Source organism: Chelonoidis abingdonii, chromosome 1 (genome assembly GCF_003597395.2).
Source record: "Chelonoidis abingdonii isolate Lonesome George chromosome 1, CheloAbing_2.0, whole genome shotgun sequence".
Lineage (NCBI taxonomy): Eukaryota > Metazoa > Chordata > Testudines > Testudinidae > Chelonoidis > Chelonoidis abingdonii.
In genome coordinates, this window is record NC_133769.1 from 229321591 (window position 1) to 229343760 (window position 22170).

The 22170-nt window shown below is 40.4% G+C and overlaps 1 protein-coding gene across 3 annotated transcripts in view; it reads left to right on the forward strand.

Annotated features, from left to right (window-relative positions):
- The window catches only part of PHKA2 (phosphorylase kinase regulatory subunit alpha 2), a 67010-nt gene that overhangs the window by 20999 nt on the left and 23841 nt on the right, over positions 1-22170 (forward strand). For all 3 annotated transcript variants that reach the window (XM_032763404.2, XM_032763403.2, XM_032763405.2), the window contains exons 13-27: positions 1216-1323; positions 2436-2514; positions 4223-4357; positions 8375-8484; positions 9531-9675; positions 10328-10406; positions 11403-11572; positions 12270-12443; positions 13685-13773; positions 14956-15089; positions 16984-17140; positions 19159-19238; positions 19860-19938; positions 20068-20197; positions 21611-21712. In XM_032763404.2, coding sequence (XP_032619295.1) covers positions 1216-1323; positions 2436-2514; positions 4223-4357; positions 8375-8484; positions 9531-9675; positions 10328-10406; positions 11403-11572; positions 12270-12443; positions 13685-13773; positions 14956-15089; positions 16984-17140; positions 19159-19238; positions 19860-19938; positions 20068-20197; positions 21611-21712 — 1771 coding nt within the window. The remainder of the gene's footprint in view (positions 1-1215; positions 1324-2435; positions 2515-4222; positions 4358-8374; positions 8485-9530; positions 9676-10327; positions 10407-11402; positions 11573-12269; positions 12444-13684; positions 13774-14955; positions 15090-16983; positions 17141-19158; positions 19239-19859; positions 19939-20067; positions 20198-21610; positions 21713-22170) is intronic.

Consider the following 22170-nt stretch of genomic DNA (forward strand, 5'->3'; position numbering starts at 1 on the left):
GAAAAAAACAAGGATAATTGTTTTGCAACGTTGTTTTTAGTTTTTTTTTCTTTTTTTTGCCATTGCAAAAATGTAACAAATCTGTCTACCTTGAAATGAGAACAGATCCCCTCCAAAGAAATAAAGTAACTCTTCCCTGCCTCTTACATTGTGTTTATCATCAGTGTGTTTTTTCAAAACCTGAATGTCCGAGATAAATTCCAGATAAATCAGTTTTTTTTACATTTGCAGTTAGGGATCCACCTGATCCATTTCTTGATCAACAAACTGAGCCAGCCTTAGCCCTTTGCCAGTTTGAGCTACTAACCTATCAAGTTCCTTCCTGCTAGGCCTGCCTCTCCCTCCTATTCCAAAACTTCCCAATCCTCATTGACTAAGGACATTAAATCCAGTGCAGACCAGAATATTTAAAGATGAAGTTTTGACATCTCCAGTCTTCTTTACAAATCTGAAGCTAAATAAGGGTATAGATGTACCTCCTGCCTGCTATGTGCAAGCACAGGACTGAACCTCTCATGGCCTTCAGCTGGAAACAGTGTAAATCTGATAGGGATTTCAAGAAGTAGGTGGGGGGGCTTTGCCTAACCTCTTTTGTGTCAGATCACATCTTACAAAGCCTCTTGTATAATAAAATTTCCCCTTCTCGTTCTCTCTCATCAAGTCACCATTATATTACTGTGCCAATAAATTAATGGCTTTTTTTTAAACAACAGACTTCCCCATTTCTTTCGTTGTGAAGCATCTTTACAAACACAGTAATAGTACGATACTGTGTACTTTGAGGCTGCATGTGCAGCTTTCATTCCAGGAAGCTAAGGTGGGCCTGCATCAGTAGTGTACAAGGGTTATCTGGCAGGGGATCAGAAAGGAGACCCAAAATCGATTCAGAGCCGTCGGGGGAAGGAAGTAATAGGAGTGAGAAGAATAAAACGTGGAAGTGTAAATGATTATATTATATTCATGCCCAAAAGTCCTGGTCAGCATGGGGGCTCTGCTGGGTTAGGCACTGTACAAAGGTCGGCGTGCATTCTGAAAGAGCTTGCAATCTAGGAGGTGAAAGCAGGGTGGGAGGGACCAATACATCATAACTAATGATGGCAAGTTAAAAATCTGAACGGTGCAGATCGTTAACAGCACAAAGTATTTTGAAACATATGGCCTGTGGTATCTCTTATAACCAGGTAGGGCTCATCTCTTGCTTATGTTTGTTGGCAGGTGGATGAGGAGTATGAAAATCCTCACTCAGTGGATCGTCTCCCAGGTGGAAAGTTGCCTCATCTGTGGGGCCAGTCTTTATACATCTTTAGTTCCCTATTAGCAGAGGTAATTTATCTGTAAAACCAGCGAGTTAATTTTTCAGTTCATTTTGAGATGCACTGAACTCTGAGTACTGCCCAGTCCAGCCTGCTCTCATTCAGTGTCGACTGAATGCAGTATATTTTGTGGCAGAATCATATCTGTGAGTTGTTAGAAGTGGTGTTTCTGTCAGTTTCTCTGTCCAACTTAAATTAGTTAGAAAGTGTTTGTTCTCTTTGACCTAGAGCTAACTTCATTTCAGTCCATCTCTTACCTTACATTTTCATAGAGCAAAGCAAAAAGATATCTTTGAAAACCCAAGCATATCTTGTTTTTATATGCTACATGAAATGTCGTCATTGTAACAAAATGTTCAACTTGTGGAGCAAGAGATTTATCTGGGTTTTTCCTGTGGATACAAAGAGTGTGTCAGTTAAACCATTGTGTAGTTTCCATGTATGCATGTCTCTTGTGAACGACACACATTGTATACTCTTGGTTTTCCTTGGCAGAGAACATTGCAAGGCAGTCTGGGCTCAGACTAATGGGCAGGCTCTCAAACTGCTGTGAAAGTGGAAAGGGCCAAGCAGTGGACTGGCCACATCTGTTGCTGGGCTCTGCCACCAGTCTTAGAGATATGAGGAAAGTCAAGAGCTTGAGAGGGATCATAGGAAAGGGGTTGGTCACAGGGAAGGAGCTGGAGACTTGTCTGGAGTGTGTGAGGCAGCGGAGACTCTTCCATAGGTTTACGTAGGCATTTCAAGTGCTTATTGAACTGTACTGAATCTCTAGTCTTCTGAGATTCACCCATATTAGTCCTTGACTGAGTCCAATAAAGACTCAGTAAAGGGTTAACTTTCTGGTGTCAAAAAATGACAGAAGCAACCAAATAATGCGCAGGTGCTCTCGCTCTATCATGTGAAAGGCGGGCTCACAGACTAACTTCAGTCCTGACAATAAACACCTTTCCTGCTGGTTTTTTTTTTAAATTAGAATGAATTTTTTTAATGAAAATAGGGGACAGAGATGTTTTATGTTACATTTGTGGAAGTTTGACAATTAGCATGAGGATACCCTATAACTGAACTGGATGTTAAAGGCATCTTACTTGGGTTCTTTCTTTTTCTGTTGCATCCCAGGGGTTTCTAGCTGCTGGTGAAATTGATCCCTTAAATAGGAGATTTTCAACAGCTTTTAAACCTGATGTTGTGGTACAAGGTGAGTGATTTCATGTTTGATACATTCTGGTGAAAAGATGAGCAAACAGATGGTTCTACCCCATCAAGAAAGAGAAGAAGAATTGAAAATAAATTTAAAAAAAAACAACCACTTCCCTGCTTTCTCTGTCTCAGATATCAACACTGGGGTATCCACATGCCATGCGCTAATTAAGAAGCATGGAGCATGCCCCCAGCGGTGTAGCACTGCATAGTGACCTGCCTCTCCTCCTTCACTTCACTAGTTGGAGCTTTTTTATTTATCGTGCCTGCTTTTTTCATGAGGAGGCGCTTACTGCAATTTATGATTGTTTTTAAAGCTCTTTCATTAGCAGTTTAAGATTGAATTTGCCAGATTCCCAGCCCCTGCATTCACTTCCTGGGGAAAAGGCAGGTCTGGGCATGCTCCAGGATGATGACAGGGCAGATCTGGCAGGCAGCTGAGCAGACAGCATGCCAGTTGCTGTGACATATGTGAAGCTTTCTGCACTTCCCCTAAGGAACCAAGTGTGGTGGGAGCAGAAGGAGAGCCCAAGACCTTCCTAATGGAGGAATCCCCAAACCCAGTCACTTATTGGAGGTCTTGGATGAACTAGCTAGTATAAGGCAGGCAGGCTGCTGCTGCTGCTAAGCCAGTCTTACAGCCACTACTTAAGTATGTCCAAGAGAGGCAGGGACAGAGACTTTATCCCCTGAGCATCTGCAGTACCACTGCCAGGCACCTGCTCCCTTTCCTCAGTGGGAGTAGCAGCCAGAAAGGTGAGATTAGGGGGATTAGCAGATACCTGGCAGCAGTGTGAAGCTAATCAAAGGATAAAGGCTCTTCCACTGCCCATCTGTGCAGCTCTTGAGAAGCAGTCAGGAGCCTGGATTGTCAGGAGCAGCCTTCATCCCTCCTTCCTCCCTGTCACTTGTGACCCTAGCTGCCATCTGTCCAGTTTATCTCTGCAGATACCATGGAGCCTGCGGTTTACAGCTCTAGCTCTCCCCCAGAACTAGCTGTGGGATTGTTGCACAGATCCTGTGTGCACATCCAAACTGGCACATTAGGCGGAGGAGTGTTCTCTTACTGGTGACGGTGTCTCTTTCTGGACTGTTTCTCTTCTTTTAGCCAAACCTTTATAGTGTTCACTTCCAGTACAGATATTCATGGTTGCAAATTTAACATTCACTTTTTGTCAATGTTCATGAATGCAATAGTATTAACTAGCAAGTCTGTACTAGATTGTTAGATCCCGACCCAGCAAACTGACCCACATTGGCAAAACCCCACACAGAGCATTTTGCAAGATCAGGACCTTAGATTGTAAATTCCTTGGGGTAGGGTCTTCCTTTGTATTTGTACAGCGCCTATCACAACAGGGCTCTGATCCTGATCAGGCGCCTGCATGCTGCTGCTATAGAAATAAATAGTGTTCATAGCGTCTGTATCTCACTGACACGGACAAATTGACTTACTACAGTATCTTACAGTGACATCTTGTGAGGAGGAGGGAAGCTGATAAATCTGGGGAAATGAAATGCCAAATGCTGTTCTGCACATTCTTGCACCCCCAGTAGTATAACTGGGGTTGGCAAATCAAAAAAGAATACGGCCTTTAGCATTTTTAGACACCCACATGGTGGGTAAAAAGCAGTGATGGGTGATGTCAGAGTAAAGGCGAATGATTCTAGATAAAATGATTCAGCTGTTCTTTTCTGTTGTACAGTAACTGTCTTGGCGGAATCAAATGAAATTAAGGAACTCTTGAGACACCGTGGAATCAGTGTTCAGAGCATTACAGACATCCATCCCATCCGAGTGCTGCCAGCACGGATCCTGAGTCACCTTTATGCCAAGCTTGGTAGGTGCTGGAATTAGAAGTGTATGGTGGTTGTTGTGAAACCTATTTTCTTTTTCTTTTCCACTTCCATTTCCCCTGCCCCCATTTCTTTCTTTTTATTTATCAGAGGGATAGCCGTGTTAGTCTGTATCCACAAAAACAACAAGGAGTCCGGTCGCACCTTAAAGACTAACAGATTTATTTGGGCATAAGCTTTCGTGGGTAGAAAACCCACTTCTTCAGGAACTGTACTCCTCGTTGTTCCTTTTTGTTTGCTTCCAGAATCATTTTAACTTTTTATATATTGCATGCATGTGGTGGTGAAATATACAGCACCTAAAGTAAAAACTAGTAATGAATATACTAATATGAATTGATGCCTTAGGTCAGGGATCTATTAGAAGAATATGTTCACTTTGTGAGCTGGCGGCCAACATAGTGGTTTCTGCATGCTCTATTCCAGTGGGGTTTCACAGATGGTCAGAAGCTGGTTCTCTGCAGGGGCTAATTCTAGACACAAGCTGGGTTTTGGAAAGAGCCTGAAGTTATGCATCTAAATCCCCTTGAACTTCAATCTTGGGCTCCTTTTACATTCCCTTTCAGATGAGATTGGAGGCTTTGTAAAGCATAATACATACACACAAACAAATATTTCACCTGGTTCAAACCACTCACAGGTTTGCTTGGTATTGACATGGATGTTATTTTTCAATGTTAAGTCCAGTATGACACTGGATCGGGAGTGGCAATTCTCTCCATCACAGGCAAGGAAATTCACAGTGGGCAGCATTCAGTGCCACCTTATCAGTATTCCCAGTGGGAATCCAGCTTACAGGTATTGCATGAGGAAACATCAGGTGTTGTTCAGTGGCGCAGAGAGGCAACCCAAAATTCACATGCTCTTCTTAAGATACTGGGCCTTGAGCAGAGATTTAAATAAATCTCATAAAGTATATATTTTACACCCGTGCTGCTTAGGAGGAAATAAGCAGGAAGGGATAAAATTAATTCTCATCTCTATCTGCAGGCAGTTGAGTAGGTTAACTTGAAGCAATGTTTTTGTTGTTTTAACAATGACTGCTTTGTCAGCAATTGTAGATTATTCTTTCTCTGTGATGTGATCGACCCTCTGCCCAGTGGAAGGGGAATCACATACTATTTTGGCACCATCAGTTCCTTCCTGACTTGTAGAGAGCTCTCCCTCGGGATGGGGACTGCAGGGGAAGGATGGTCAAAGTCTGTAGTGGGTTTAATGAGACATGCATCACTCCAACCCCATGATCTTTGGGAAAGCTGAAATGAAAAATGTAATACATCTGAAGGTCCCCTTTGCTCTCCAGAAACCCCTTTCATGGGAGCCCTTAGACTAGGAGCACATGGCAGTTGAGGATCGCCTCAAGTGGAGCCATGTTGTCTGAGAACTGCATGTTGAAAGCTTTGTGAAGATGGTTCTGGCCTCCTGGTAATCCCTCCTTCAAACCCCCTTCCCTCCCAAGGATTTGAAGATCTGAGTTCAAAACCTGCTGCTTCATTCTGCAGTGGTGATCCCTCCCATCCTGGAGTCAGTTTGGGAAAAGCATGGGGGTTATGTTTGCCTGCTGCAGAGGCCAAAGAGTTTAAAGATACAAAGGGGACTTCAGCTTGGTCCCTTGGCTAGAATGAGGAATAATACCCTGCCTGATGTCACTGCACATGATGGACCAGACAAATGCCTGAGATGAAGGGAAGAGTGGCCATGTGTATCCCTCTGCACTGTGCCAGAATAGAGATTCATTCCAGCTGGAGGGTTGGGTGGATCTATAGGGCTGAGCTGGCTCTCAGTTGCTAGGTAGCAGTTGTGGGTGGTTTGTGTCACTGCTCCCCACCCCAGTGGTCTTTCTGCTGCTAGGGCCCCACACCCAGATGCTTGCATGAGTTGGACTTCTGAAGTGATTGTGGCCCAGAAAATAATAACTTTTATTTCCTTCTCAAGAATATATTTAATCATCTAGCGGGTAGAGTCCATCTGTTGAAACTAGAAAACTTTTTAGGTGACATAGGCTTCTGTAGAATGATCAAAGTGGGTGGAGTCCTCCTCTGTGTGGGTAGTGTAATCTGCTGGATATAGTAGAAACAGTATCTGTTCCTAAGGCAATGTTTAAGGGCTTAATCCTGCAAGGTACTGAGCACTCGCAACTCCCAGGGCTTCAGGGAGAGCCTTGCAGTGTCAAGCTCTCATTGGAGATCTTGGAGTCATTGTGGATAGTTCTCTGAAGACGTCCACGCAACGTGCGGCGGCAGTCAAAAAAGCAAACAGGATGTTAGGAATCACTAGAAAAGGATAGAGAATAAAAGGCGAGGACTTTTCAGTTTGGAAAAGAGAAGACTAAGGGGGGATCTGATAGAGATATATAAAATCATGAGTGATGTGGAGAAAGTGAATAAAGGAAAAGTTATTTACTTGTTCCATAATATAAGAACTAGGGGCCACCAAATGAAATTATAAGGCAGCAGTTAAAACAAATAAAAAGAAGTTCTTCACACAGCGCACAGTCAACCTGTTGTTGCCTGAGGAGGTTGTGAAGGCTAGGACTATAATAGGGTTTAAAAGAGAACTAGATAAATTCATGGTTAAGTCCATTAATGGCTATTAGCCAGGATAGGTAAGGAATGGTGTCCCTAGCCTCTGTTTGTCAGAGGGTGGAGATGGATGGCAGGAGAGAGATCATTTGATCATTACCTGTTAGGTTCACTCCCACTGGGCACCTGGCATTGGCAACTGTCAGTAGACAGGATACTGGGCTGGATGGACCTTTGATCTGACCCAGTATGGCCGTTCTTATGTTCGTATGAGTGGCTGGGATTTGCTTTTTCCTAAAGACAGCAGATATGCTTTGGTTGTATTTGTGTTTGACTCAGCCAAAAAAAAAAAAAAGTGCTGTGTGCAGTACTGGGAAGAGCAGAGGGCACAGCTGTAAGGGGGCAGCATTTCTCTTCTACCTTCAGTTCCGTGGTTGAATTCAGAGGAGAAAAATTAAAATTGTTATACTAAAGACCGGGATTCCCAGCTACTCATTATGTTTGATATGGCATGAGGTTTTCTCCATTTTTTTGCGAACGTACCTCGTTTTGTTTGGAGGGCTGCCTGTGATTCGCTGTAGATGGATTTATTTACCTTGCTGACAAATCAGTGTTTGTTCATGTATATCTTTTGTTGTTTTCCCATAGAAATCTATATGGCATTTTATCCCTGTGAACATTTGGCTAGCCAGCATCGGCATGAAATGCCAGCTAGAGCTTCATAGCTTCAGTGGATCAGCTGAATTCTTGTTTGATCTCTGTCTTTGTTGCACTCTTTTTAAGCTTGTGTTCCTTTTTGTTCAGATTTTGAAAGAAATTGAGGCATCTTCTCCTCCATGTGTACATATGTATAATTTCCTCAGTGGAATGTGACTGATTTGGTGTTGGTTTTTTGTAAATACAGAATCTTTAGTGCAAAGAATTGTTATCCAGAAATAATTTGAAAAAGGAAAACATAATTGAAACCAGGAACATCAGTGTCACATTAGCATGTGCTGTAACTTTCTTCTCATGGATCCATCACTTTTTAAAAAAACTCTAGAACTTCAGATGCTTTACAGTGAAATACTGCAATTGCGGTAATCTGTTGAGAGCCAGATTTCAGAGCTCAGTTCATGTACTCAGTGGGAGCTGCTAGTTGCTGAGTTCTTTTGAAAATCTAGCCCTAAGCTCTTGTAGGAGCTGATCCAAAGCCCACTGAAGTCCATGGGAGACTTTCCACTGATTTTAGAGGGCCTTTGAATCAGGCTCCTACAGGATCAGATCCTATGATAGCGGGCGTGTAGAAAACTTAAGATAGGTGCTAACACCACAGCAGTTGGAGTTATTCTCTAATACTGTTTCTTGTACATAACAGGTGTCCCTTACTGAAGATTTGATGTTCACATTTAACAGAAAATTATGTAATAGGATTTAAATACTTGTAGATACTTGGAGAAGAAAAGGAAATATTAAATTAGATCTTTTTTATTTTTACAGGCCGAAACAAGAACATGAACCTGAGTGGTCGGCCTTACCGACATATTGGTGTGCTTGGAACATCCAAACTGTACATGATACGGAATCAAATATATACTTTTACCCCTCAGGTGAGCACGTCAAGTCGGTAGGAAAGCTTCCTCTTACCTAATGTCTAGTGATTCTCTTTGTGACTCCACTCTAGGTCCAGCAGGACTGATAAAGCAGCTGTACTTTGCTTTGCTCTTTTATAGAAGCTGGATGGCAGACAAATAGTAATGCCAATACAGCCTTTTTTTGTCTCTAAGCAGAGGCCAGCTGCTATAGGCTCATGATCCAGTGAAGAGCACACTAGATCAATACTACAAAATCACTGCTCTCACCAAATTCTGGCTGTTTTTTTAAATAAATAAATAAATAAATAAAAGTGTGTGAGAGATAAATAGTTTATCTGAAGAGCTGATCACTTAATAAATCTTTATACTAATTACTTCAGTTGAAAGTGTAGTTCCAGTTTATCATGTCAAGAATTATAAACCTCCAGGAGCATGGAATCTGATCTGTGCATTATACCATCGCCACGGCCAGCACTGCTACAGAAAGGAAATGTGTTCTCTGTTTTCTCTTAAAAGTCCTTTTGAATATGTGTTTGCAAGAAAAAGCCTGTATTTTAGAATAAATCATCCTTTTGATCCATTTAATAAAATATTACACACTTCTAAGTACAGCCTTATTATAGATGGCTGTAATTCATCCCTGGAAAATTGTGCTTGCCCTAAAGCTCATAATTAGACCCCTGCAAGGATATAAAATTTGGATCTGCATCCATCTGTGATCTGCAAAAATGGTCTACAGATAATCGCATCCGCGGATATAAAGCCGATAACTGTGGATTTGCAGGGCTGTCCTCATAATTTCTTTTTCATGGACAAATGAAATATCATTACCATACAGACTGGTGATAATGAAAGAAAAGGGTAGGAAAGTAGACGTTGTACTTGGGCTAGTAAATTTTCATTATCGTACCATGCAAGGCAAGGTTAACTAGAGCTGTTTCCTTTTCAGCCTAGCAATGTCTAAAGGACTTTAATGCATGACTTAAGGAATGAAAATGAAAAAAAACCCTGAAAGAATACAAGCGCTGATAAAGATTTAACTTACACGTTCTTCCCTCCAGTTTACTGATCATCACCACTTCTACCTGGCTCTAGACAATCGGATGATTGTGGAGATGCTCAGAACAGAGCTGGCTTATCTCACCTCTTGCTGGAGGATGACTGGAAGACCAACCCTTGCTTTTCCCATCACCCACACCATGCTCAGTAAATTTGATTTTGTCTCTGTGACTATCCCAGCCATAGATGATTAGTGTGGAGAAGTAGGAGGGTGAATCTGAGAACAGGCAGATTGCATGTCTATCATTATTTTCTCTGAATTTTAAACATTAAGAATAGGTTTGACTTCCTCTGGCTTGTGCCATATTTGAATGACAACATGATGATTTAAAAGGAATTTTATAAGGGTTTTTTTTTACCCCTCCTCTCTATCCTTGCATCTCCCCACTGTACCCGTCCTGTTTCTGTCTAAGGAACATTTTATATGAATTCTATTTGAAAGTTATCAATGCTTTTGAATAAGTTAGAGTTGTGTGCTGCCTTTATAGCACTCTTGGCCTCTGTCTTGAACCTATGCCTAGTTTGCGTTGAAAAGGACAGCTAGTCTGTCTACTTGCTGGAAATATTTTAAAATGTTCCTAAACACTAAAACTAGTCCCCAGTTCAGCTAAGGACTCAATCACACATAGCTGTGTAAACACAATTGGGATCCTAATCAGTGACTTAATAGCCATTTTAAAATCAAAACTATTTTTGTTACTTATGAGTAAACTGATCATGTTAAAATGGTCAAGTGTTTTAAAAATATTAAATAGACATTTGTTCCCAAACTAAATGAAACTTTTGTGTTTCTTTCTAGTCAATGATGGCTCTGACATTGATCCGGCAGTGCTTGCAACCATAAGAAAATTAGACGATGGGTATTTTGGAGGGGCAAGGTAATGTCGCTATCCAAAAGCAATTATTCCACTGTTTAAGTCCCATTTAAGCCCTCCTGTTTTGAAGATCTGAGTGGTTCATAGGCCTTATGCTAACCCTCTCCATAGGGGTGAATTTCAATCTGAATTGTTACATGGGAATTAGTCACTTGTTGGAGCTACAAATAACAGCAATGTAAAGTTCTTAGCAGAACTAGGCCTACAGATCTAACATCCCATTGTTTTTATTAACAGATTGTTCTTTTGAGATTTCCAAGGCTTGAAATTAAATCTTAATTAAGCATCAGTAGTGGATGTTGGGGATTTGTGGGTTTTCAGAAACATGGTATAAAAAACAATGATCTTCTTTAAAATACTTATCCATTTTTTGAAATTAAAGTTGCATTATATATGTGTATGTATGATTAAGTGTGTAAACCCTTCTCCCCATCTCTCTCCCCCCCCCTTCCCATTAGGTTATAAATAAAAGTAATGCTTATTTGTTTATTATTTCCACAATAGTTTTCTACTAAACTTCCTACTATTAGCATCTCCTGGAGCCTTAAATCAGCTTTACATCCTACCTGGGGCTTTTAATTTTTGTCAAAGGAGGCTGAACCCATGGTCTCAGTGGTGCTGAACCCTTTTCCATTAAACAAGTAGCATTCTGTGAGAATTCATTCCTGCTCCAAAAAGATAAAATTCTATCTCTTACTATATGTATGTACGGCTCCTTGCACAATGGAGCTGTGACCTTGATTTGGGCATCTAGGCACTACTATAATACAAATAAATAATAATAGCTACATCATCATCCACCAGATCTGTGATTATTTACTGGGCACATTTACTATTTTGTTTCTTTGCTGGTACCAGTTATTGCCTAATTACCAAATGTGGATGAGACAGTGGGCCTGGGTGGATTTTGAAGGAGTTTCCAGGGTTGTCCAATGAAGCACAATCCAATATAAAAATGGAAAGATGTTAATTCTTTCTTACATGTTTTCCTGTTCGCAGGGTAAAGCTAGGCAAACTATCAGATTTTCTTACCACCTCGTTCTATACACATCTGAGCTTCCTGGATCCAGACTGTGACGGAAAACTATTTGATGATTCTAATGATGGCTGTGATAGTCCTGAAAGTGGATATGAATTAGAAGTTTATCCAAATGATTTCTGTGACAAAGGTAACAATCTTTAACTTGGAAGTATTGTGTTGTTATAATTAACTCCTTAAGTTTACTATAATACCTAATTTAGAGGGGGAAAAAAGGGTCTTTTATGAAGTGGGTATTCATCCACGAAAGCTCATGCTCCAATACGTCTGTTAGTCTATAAGGTGCCACAGGACTCTTTGCTGCTTTTATTTTCACTGTTTATGTGCATTTGACAGTTGATGATCAGTCGGTGTGTGTGTCAGGCGCTAGTAGGGTGACAATACTCATATATTTCTTTGAGAGGGGAGCTCATGTGCACATTCTTCCCCAGCCCTCATAAGAGGGTATTTACCAGTAATAGCAGCAGCAAAACTGACAGTGAAGTTAGGTGTGTGCATGATCATGTGTGATAGTGTTGCCCTATGACCCAGTCAAAAGACCCTTCTAAACATCAGCTAGAGAATCATCTTTCTTTCTTTCTTTCTGTTTAGGAAAAAAAAAATCCAGGAAATACTATTTCAAAGAGAAACCTACTAGAAACATGATTTTTGTTCAAGTTGTTCAATTAAAAAAAAATCAAGCTGACAGTGTCCTCGCTATATTGTCTCTGGTCTCTGTCCTTTTTTGCCTTTCTGTGGAAAAAAGATATTGTGCCTCTAAAAGGAAGCACATGTCAATATTTCCAATCACTTGTTTTAATAAGCCTTTTCTATCTGTCTTTCTCCAGAAAGCCAAGATGAACTGGACCAGTATATAAATGATATACTGCAAAGCACAGCGCTTAAGTCCTACCTGCCTCCAACTTCAAAGAATGCTAATCAACCTCATGTGTTCAGTGCTGTTCACTCCATGCGAGAGATACTGTCAATAATGGCCAAGGCAAAGGGTTTGAATGTTCCATGTATGTTTTTTCTGATTTTTTTAATTCTTACTGGATGATAAATGTGATAAATGTAAATAACAGAATTTTACAATTGGTGATACAAGTAAATTGCAGTTGCTAGAAAGTAACAAGGTAGTGTGTTACTCTGTGTTCAGAATGATTGCTTCATAATTCCCTCAGTCCTATGTCATTTCATGGTATCTGTTCAATTAACATGCCACGGAACTTAAACATTTCATATTGTCCATTTGGATTAAATCAGTTGCAATTAGACCCATTTATTTTGTACTCGTATTTGCAGGTGCTATTTTTGAGTGGAACCTACAATAACAAAAGACAGATAAAGACAAGGGAAGTGGGATACCACAATGTGATTGGATGTATTGGGTTTTCTACATTTTGTTATTTTAAAATGGACTGAACACTTTTTTTGTTTTTAATAAGAACATTGGGAAATGAAACATCTTTAACACCAGAAAATGCCAATTGATGAACATAAACTCCAGAATTACAAGAACAAATAAAAAAAGGGCTGCATTGTAAACAATAATGGATAGATTGAAGGGCTATTAGATAATTTACCAGCTAAACCCATCTGTAAATAGACATGTAATGTATATGGAAATCCGGTGTCCATTGAAGTTAATGGAAAGACTCCACTGGACCTGGGATCAGACCCTATATAAAAATATATATTAGTAGTGTACAAACCTGTTATCCTTATCCCTGTCCTTCATAAATAGCCTGTCCTGAGGCTGTAATAAAAACAAGATGAAATTAACCAGGTGTTTGCCATTCATCTTCATCTGTCTTCTGTCATTTTAGGTTCCAATCAAGGAAAGCATATCCTTAACTTTATGCACATGAGTTGTGCTACTTGCCTTAGTTAGACTATTCTTGTGCTTAAAGTTTATCACACTCTTAAGTATTGTGCTAGATTGTATCATTAGACTGCAAGATCTTTGGCACATGGATTGTCTTTTACTGGGTGTTGGTAAAGAATCTAGCACATTGGAGCACTGACTCTGCTTGAGCCTTTGGGCACTACCATATGATAAATCACATTGGATCAGTCTCTATTTAAGGAGAGAAGATAAAAACCTGAGTGTGAAGCTTGGTGTGTAAGTTACGTGTACCGTGTCCCAGACAGCATGGCTCTTGCATTCTGATTGCTAGAGGTGTTTCTTACATTTTCACTCAATACTATTCTTTTAACAGATGTTGCATTTCCTTTGCATGTTGATTGTTTTGCTTTTCAGGCGTTTCGATGACTCTGCCAACTAAAGTTTTGAACACTCACCGGAAATCTCTGAATCTTGTTGATTCCCCACATCCTTTTGAAGTGAAGGTGAGCTAGTGGAATGGTTATACAAGTTCTGGAAGATCGTATTTGGAATGAATTTTTAGCCATTAAAGGGGTTTTTGTTTGGAAATTATACTTAATTTTGTGTTATTGAATGAAATGCTTCCTTTACATTAGCGAAACAGTAAAATAACTTGTTATCTTTTAGAGGCAAATCCTGCCCCACCCTCTTCATAGCCATATAGGGATGATAGGCCGCGAGACCAGAACAATAGAGGGACAGCATATTAGGAACTTAGTATGATGTGCACTCCCCATCCACCATTGAGCTGTTCTCCCAAGAAGTTCAATTCACAGCAGTGTGTGGGTAGGGGGATTTGTGACATGGCGGGTGGCTATTGTGGCTTTACCAGCCAAACCTCACCAGGATGGAGATATAACTCCAACAGAAGCTACTGCACTGTCAGCTGCAAAGTGTTTCATATCCTGGAAGAATGGGATTCCACCCCTTGCAGAATTCCTCTCTTCAAAGGTCAATATTCTCTTATGCATGTGGAAAAAGGATATGGTCCTGAGTTACATTAGTCATGCAGCATCCGACAGTTTATTAAACAGAATCACTTTCATCTAACCACAATTTTCCCTCAACTCATTTGCTGCCAGTTCATTGTATACGTTGTTTAGGAAATTTCTAAATGGCAATATCTTCACTTGCAAAGAATCACTTAGAAGTATAGGTGAAGAAACCAACAGAACTTTGTTGGAAAATCTTCTTTTACTTGATTTCAACTAAATTTGTTAGTTTAAAAAATTATTAGATCAGTGCCCTTGCACATCTGATTTATAAAGTTAATAACAAATGACAGGAGAGAGATGAGAATAGTTTGTTTCCTGCTGTTACAAAATGTCTAGTTTCTTTGGCCAAAAATCTTTCTCGCATTATAATATCTCTGCTGACTCAGTGGACCAAAAGTATTTGTGACCATAGAGGGAATATTCCATAGTAACTGCTATATTTTCTGGGATTAATCACCATCTCCACTGTAGCTTGATGCAAACTGCATGATGTATCTAAATTTCAAATAAGGAATTCCATTACTGTGCATTATGATGTCTTCTCCAGTGAGTAGCCAGAGCTAATGAGTTAGTCTTCCATCTGCTTATTCTTTCATACTTTTGTTGGTGTTTTGTTTTGTTTTTTTAATCTCTTCTGTCTTTGATCACCAGGATCCTGAAGCTGTTTTGCATTTGCCCAGAGATGATCATGGCGATTTGGATTGTGAGAAGTTAGTTGAACAGCTGAAGGAGTGCTCAACTCTACATGATCAAGCAGATATATTATACGTCTTGTATATAATAAAGTAGGTTATCAAGGGTTTTTTGAATTGTCTCTTCAGCTTGTCTGGAAGTTCCATCACAGGTTTCCCAAACAAAAGCACAGATACTGTAAACATTTCAGTCTACTTTGATAGTTTGTTTTTTATAAGGATATTTACAGGTACCTTAAGTATACTAATGCATATATGTACAGATTTTAAGTGAGACAGGTAAGAACACAGGGACTTGATGAGGAATTGTTTAGCATAAAATATGCACTGGTACTAGAGGCCTGGAACAAAACTCACTGGAATCAAATACGTAAGTCTTCTACAGTTGCAAAATACAGTACATGATACAATATTATTGTGCACCAATAAGTTCACAAGAAGTTGGGGTAGAATTTTTATACACAGGTAGGTAGGCACGTGGACATTTGGTGCAGAATTGTTTCACTGTGTTATTTTTCAGTATATAAAAGAATATTGTTTGTCTGCATAGAGTACAAATGTCGTTTTAATGAATTTTTCTTTGTTTCTTGCATGTTAAAGTGACCGTTGGCTAAAATCCAACAATCCTCAAAATACTCTTGGGAATGTCTAATTGGAGCTGCTAAACATAGTAAAATTGCCCCGTAACTAAACAGGGTTGATGAGAACAGAACACAAATTTAATCCAACAGCAGTCTTGTAAGAGTGTATTTATTAATACATACTAATTTCTTCTTTTTATGTTGAAGAAACACTATAGGATCTTGGCAGAGAGTTAGCTTAAGGGTGGGGGACACTTCACCCAATGCTGGGTTTACTTTATAGCATACATGGTCTTTTGTATTCTTCTGTGTTTCGCTTCTCAAGCAGGGCCTTTCTGGGCTCTGGGATCTTTCAGAGCATATGTCTAGCAGCCTCATTTTTCTCCCTTGCCCTTTATATTAACCCACCCACATTTCACTGTGTTGAGCCAATGTCAGAGCAACATCATCTTTCCAAAGGTAAGCCCCCTTCGATGCACTGTTTCCCACCAAAATTAGCTGGGGGGGGCACTCTGGTAATATTATGAAGCATGAGCAACAGGGAGCCAAGTTCTTCACCATCATGACACTCTTGGAGGGAGTTAAAAACACAGGAGATGAACAAAAATTTTATCTGAACCTCTTCTTCATGCCCCTTCCAGAAGTTTAGAAATATGAAAGATGTAGTTTCCCAAGAAGGATGTCACTATTATTTCATTGGTATAATCTCCAGCAGTTTTCTCCAGAGTGTTTGGATTCCTATGACCTATTGCTAGAATGCAGAATTCTCAAACGCCAAACACAGTTGCAAAAATACACTCACTGCCTCTTTCAGCATCTTCACCCTGATGAACAGCAGCAGCATTACCACCTTCTTTTGATGTCCAGAAGACGTCAAATCTAATAGGGTATAGTGTGGAAGTTTGATTAACAACTTGAGAAAAGGCAACATGAAAAAATCTATATGAGAAACCCTTGACACATTTAAGAAACTAATGCAATCTTCAGCACTGTTGGTGAAAACTGTTGTTTTTTGGTTTTGTCCTGCAAAGTGCTGAGCACTTTGGTCCTGATCCAACAAAGTATCTAAACAAATCCTTAACTTAATGCATGAGAGCAGTTCTGTTGACTTCAGCGAGACTACTCGCATGCTTAACTTTAAGCAAGAATGTAAGATTTCCAAAGAGATTTATGTGCCCAAATCCTATTGACTTCTAATACATGCCTAATTGCCCTCTGTGCTTGTAAATTCCTTCCCAAGTGATCTGTTGGATAAGGGCCAGACTGCTTGGCACCTTGCAGGATCATAGGGGAGTTTAGTTTCCTGCTTTCACCATCTGTCATGTCTCTGCATGGATGGTCTTTAGAAATCTGGGTTCTTTGCTTCTGGGTATCAAAGTTGTCATTTCTGCTTTTTCTTCCGGCAGAGGCCCAGACTGGGATACAGAGCTGAATGGACAGTATGGCGTCACCGTTCATTGTCTGCTCAATGAGCTCTACAGCAAGGCAGGCCTGAACCAAGAGTGGGGGTTAATTCGTTACATCTCTGGCATACTCAGAAAGAGAGTGGAAGTTCTGGCTGAGGTACAACAAACACAGATGTTGCCAATTTCTTCAGTTTTCCACCTGTGTGCCCCAGAAACAGATATTCTCAGATAGTTTTGTCTATTAACACTCAAAACACAAATTACAATGTGGCCTATGTTTACCCCATTCTGGTTGTACCTTCCATCAAGTGTGTTAAAGCAAAGAGAATGCTGTAGTATATTTTAGAGCAGCAGTGAAGGCTTAGTAACATGAAACCTTACAATAAAACTCTGCCTTTCAACTTTTCTGAGAGAGGTAAAATCTGAGTGAGGTTGCCCAGTTATTTGGAGACTTGAGGGTTGTAGGTTAGTGAAGTGAAACTAGAAAGGTTCTGCAGTACTGGAGATGGTTAGATGAAGATTTTTTAAAAAAAGAAAAAAGTGTCTTTGATTGTAATAATTATTTATTTTTGTTACCGTAGTGCCTTGGAGCCTCAGTCATAGAGTTTAAGGCCAGAAGGGACCACCAGATCATCTAGTCTGACCTCCTATACATCACAGGCCATCAGCACCCGTGCACTAAACCCAAAAATTAAAATTAGACCAAAGTATTACAGCCCACAGGAGACTAGACTGTTATGTGCCAAAGGCAGAGAATAGGAGGGAGCAAGGTGCAGCAGTGCCCAAGACCCCTGTAATGGCAGGGAAATCATAGGTCAGTACAAAAAGATGGTCCCTTTCCCAAAGAGCTTGCAGTCTAAAGTCTAAGTATATTGAAATATACAGGAATGACAAAACATCTGGAACTATGTAAGGAAAATGGCAGAAGTCAGTTGCCTACACATTAGGCTTGTCTGCATGTACAGCACTGTTGTAGCGCTTTAGTGACCAAGTTAATACGCTGATGGGAGAGCATCTTCCAGCTGGCAAAGTGAATCCACCTCCATGAGAGAGGTAGTAGCTATGTCTACACTGGGGGTCAGGTCGGTATAACCATGTCACTCAAGGGTGTAGATTTTTCACACCTCTGAGTGACATAGTTATACTGATGTACGTTTGTAATGTAAACCAGGTCATTGATTTCATCCTCATCATTAAAAATTATTTCCTTTCAGCTGTCATAAATAAGTCTCCAATTGCCGTGCTTATACTTAGTTACAGTAAGTTCCTGAGATTTGCATCTTGCTATCATTCCTAGCCATTTTTTGGCTTGCTTTTTATCCTGTGCAACGGCATTGCAGCGCTTTGACCTCACACACACAAAGGCTATAGTGAGCAATTTGTTGTAACTGCACTGCATCATTTCCCTAAGCGTGGAGCATGTTCTTTTCCTGTCTTCCTAGAGGGGCCACGAAGGGCTAGCTGGGCATGGGGGCATTGAAAAATTTATAAATTAGGATGTTAGGACTCTGACAATGGAGTGCAGAGGAGGATGAGGGTGTGATTAGCTCTCAGGGGGTTGGGAAACACCACTCTGCTCTCAATGGGCTTTGATTCAGGGCCTTGTATCTGTTAAACTAAACACCAGTCCTACCTTTGCACTAAGACCAACATAAAGAAGGTAACTTACAGCAGGACTGCGGGGAGGGAGGGAGGCAGTGCCTATTTGGAAGTGAATTAAAGTGTCTAAACTGACTATAGGACAGTATATTACATACAGAGAATCTTTCTTTGAAGGGATGCAATTATTCAGAGGCGTTCTGGCTGTAATACACACATTCTCTCACACCCACACACACCAGTGACGTTTTCTCATAACTTTATGTATTTTATCTTGTAAATAACGAAGTAATAATAATATAGGAAGGGTTAGAATACTCCATAGGCCAGAGCTAGCACCACTGAAGCTGAAATTGTCATATCTCCATTGGCTTCAGTGGACCTGTGACAATCTACATTCATGTACATTTAACCTACAATGGCTGAGGATCTGCCTCTGAACTGTACATTTAGTAGCAGATGCAAATACACTGAGGAATTACTGAAGAAATGCTTTTTTTCTAGAATTAAAAAAAAATATTGTTGCCATGTAACTTAAGAGTGGGCTCTCTTGCTTTCTGTATTGGACTGTAATAGGCATGCACAGACCTTCTGTCACACCACAAGCAGCTTACAGTGGGCCTGCCACCTGAGCCGCGTGAAAAAACTATTACTGCGTAAGTGTTAACTCTGTCTCAGTCTGGATATCTTGTATTTCAGAGTTCCTACTGCTGATACAGTGTGTCTTTAACGGGGTGCTGGCCAGGAGAGCCTGAGCCAGCCCCTGTTAGCCCAGATCCAATTAAGTATTCATTGGAGCTGGCTGAGTATGCCATGCCTAATTGATAGAAAAGAAGCACCTGTGGGCCTTATTAGCCAGGGGGCTATATGGAGCTGGCAGGAAGGAAGTGAAGTGGGAGAAAGGAAAGGGAGGAGCCAAGGGCTGTGTGTCCCTTTGTGCTGGAGAAACGAGTGGTCCCCCAGGTTGTTAGTTTGGAGCGGTCTGTAAATAAAAGGCGGTAGGAGCTGACACTGTAAATAAAAGGCACTGGTGATTGCACCCAGAAGAGGTGTCTGGCTGATTTGTGGGAAAACAGGACACCCTCGTTACAGTTTCCAAATTATTAGCTGTTATTTTCAGAAGGAATCACGGGTCTGTAAGGTCTATAAAACAAAGTTGTTTTGGTGCATTTTAAGTTAGACACTTCAAATTAAAATCTCTACAGCCAAACAGTTGACACATGTAGAAAATAACAAGCATCATAAACATTCCTAACTGTCTGGTTCACTTTCCTTAGCCCTCTGCCACCAGAAGAGTTGTCAAAGCTTATTTATGAAGCCAGTGGGCAAGACATCAGTATTGCAGTCCTTACCCAGGTATAAAACACGTGGAAGGAGTGGGGGGCGTTTCATGCTGTACCTTCTGTTTCTTGTGTCGTCTGGTGCTGGCCAGAGTTATGATGAAGGCCCCTGAATAGATATCCTTTGTTCATTTGCTCCTGCCAGGAGATAGTGGTATATTTGGCTATGTACGTCAGGTCACAGCCCAGCCTTTTTGCAGAGATGCTCAGACTCCGCATTGGACTCATAATTCAGGTGATGGCTACTGAGCTGCTTCGCAGTTTGAACTGTTCAGGTAAGTCCAATTGAACTGTAATACTGTAGTAAACAAATACATCTCTTCTCCCCGCCCTCAATGATCAACATTTCAGTTATATAGGACAAGACAAATAATTTGCTTATTTTTAACATAGCCCTTTTCTTAAAAGAGCTTTACCAAAATTCTCCCTTCAATAAACCATAAAGAGACAATCCTGCGGGGGCGGACTTTAAAACGTTCTTGGGAGGGGGGCTTTAAAGCATTTTGGGGAGAGCTTTAAAAATCCTAATACAGTAATTCTGTTTTTAAGCAGAGTCCCAATTTTGTGTGTGTAGTTTTAGATTTTATTTCCCCAAGAAAGCTCAGCTTAAACGCAGTCTGTTTTTAATTAAATCCTTTATCCAACACACACAGTTACAAATTTCAAAAATAATCTGCATTACTAGCACCCTTTTGACATAGAGATACCCACACTCTTTTTAAAAAGTGTCCTAGCCATTTAGACGATGTGTACATCGTCCTGCAGTACGGACTATGGGGGGGTGAACTGCAGCGCACAATAGTGTGCTATGCTGTAACTCCCCTGTGTGGAGGTGCAAGCACGAAAGGTCCCTAGTGTGTGTTAACTTAGTCTAGTTTAGTGAGGGCTACGTTAACATGAATTAGATATGTTTTAGTTCAGGCCTGCAGTGTCCACTTGGGGGGTGGAGGAATTACACCGCAGTACACTAGTGTGCGCTGCAGTTCACACACCCCAAAGTCTGAACTGCTGGGCTGTGTAGTCAAGCCCTTCGGCTGCCCTAACTAAGTCACACTGATACCTGGTCTACAACTAAAACTTAGGTTGACCAATCTAAATTGCTCAGGGCTGTAAACAATTTAATGCCCTGTGCAGTGCTAATTAGTTAGGCCAATCTAACCCCACCGTAGACACCACTAGGTCAACAGAAGAATTCTTCCATTGACCTGGCTACCACATCTTAAGGAGGTGGATTTATTACTTTCTGTAGCTGCAATAAGTGTCTACCCTACAGCGCTACAGTGATGTAGCTGTAGTGCTTGTAATGTAGGCACACCTCAGGAAAATTCCTCTGTCCACATAGTTCAGATTCCTGACCAGCAGCCTTGCATGTGGCTTGTGTTTTGGGTGGTGGATCCTATTGTTTCAGCTATTTTCTTTCATAAAGAAGCCTTAACTGTTTCTTACATCTATCCTGATGAAGGGTACCTGTTATATCCACTAGCTTCTTTGAGGTTTTGCCCAAACCCTAGTACAAATAATAATTATGGTTCCTTTTATGAAGAGTACCTCTTTAGGGTTGGTCAACTACTTTTTGCTTTTTTTAAAAAAAATAAGCAAGTATTAATAACAGACCATAACTAGGAATTAACCCTGTTTTCCTAGAAAAACTACAATATGAATGACCTAGTATAGGATTTTTTCTCTAGGTGAAGAAGCCTCAGAAAGTTTAATGAATCTAAGCCCCTTTGATATGAAAAATCTCCTGCACCATATTCTGAGTGGGAAAGAGTTTGGCATTGAAAGAAGCAGTAAGTTGTCTATTTGATTGCTTGAATATGTTATAACTTGTGTATGTATATATTAAAAAAGAGCTATTTAGATGCAGAATTTAAGTTTTATAAGCAGCAGTCTCCTCTTTAGAAATGTTTGCTGCAGAGATCATGATTATTTATGAAACACGGGTTTAATATCAAAAAACAAAATGCCTGTTATTTTCAGTACCCCAAGTATTATTTTGAACTATAGAATTTTTAATTCAGCAATATTGTAAGACCACTTAATCATTTTTGGACGCATCTGTGGAAATATGTGATCTTTCCAGACAGGAGGGATAGGATAAGAATTGTAGTGAGATTGCATCCAGCATTTTTATATGTACAAAGAGTGGTCTGTTTATAACCTATCTTGCCCCTCAACATGTGCATCAGCCAGGTGACATCCCTTATCATGGTAGAGATAGTTTCATGGTTATGTCATCTCTTCATTT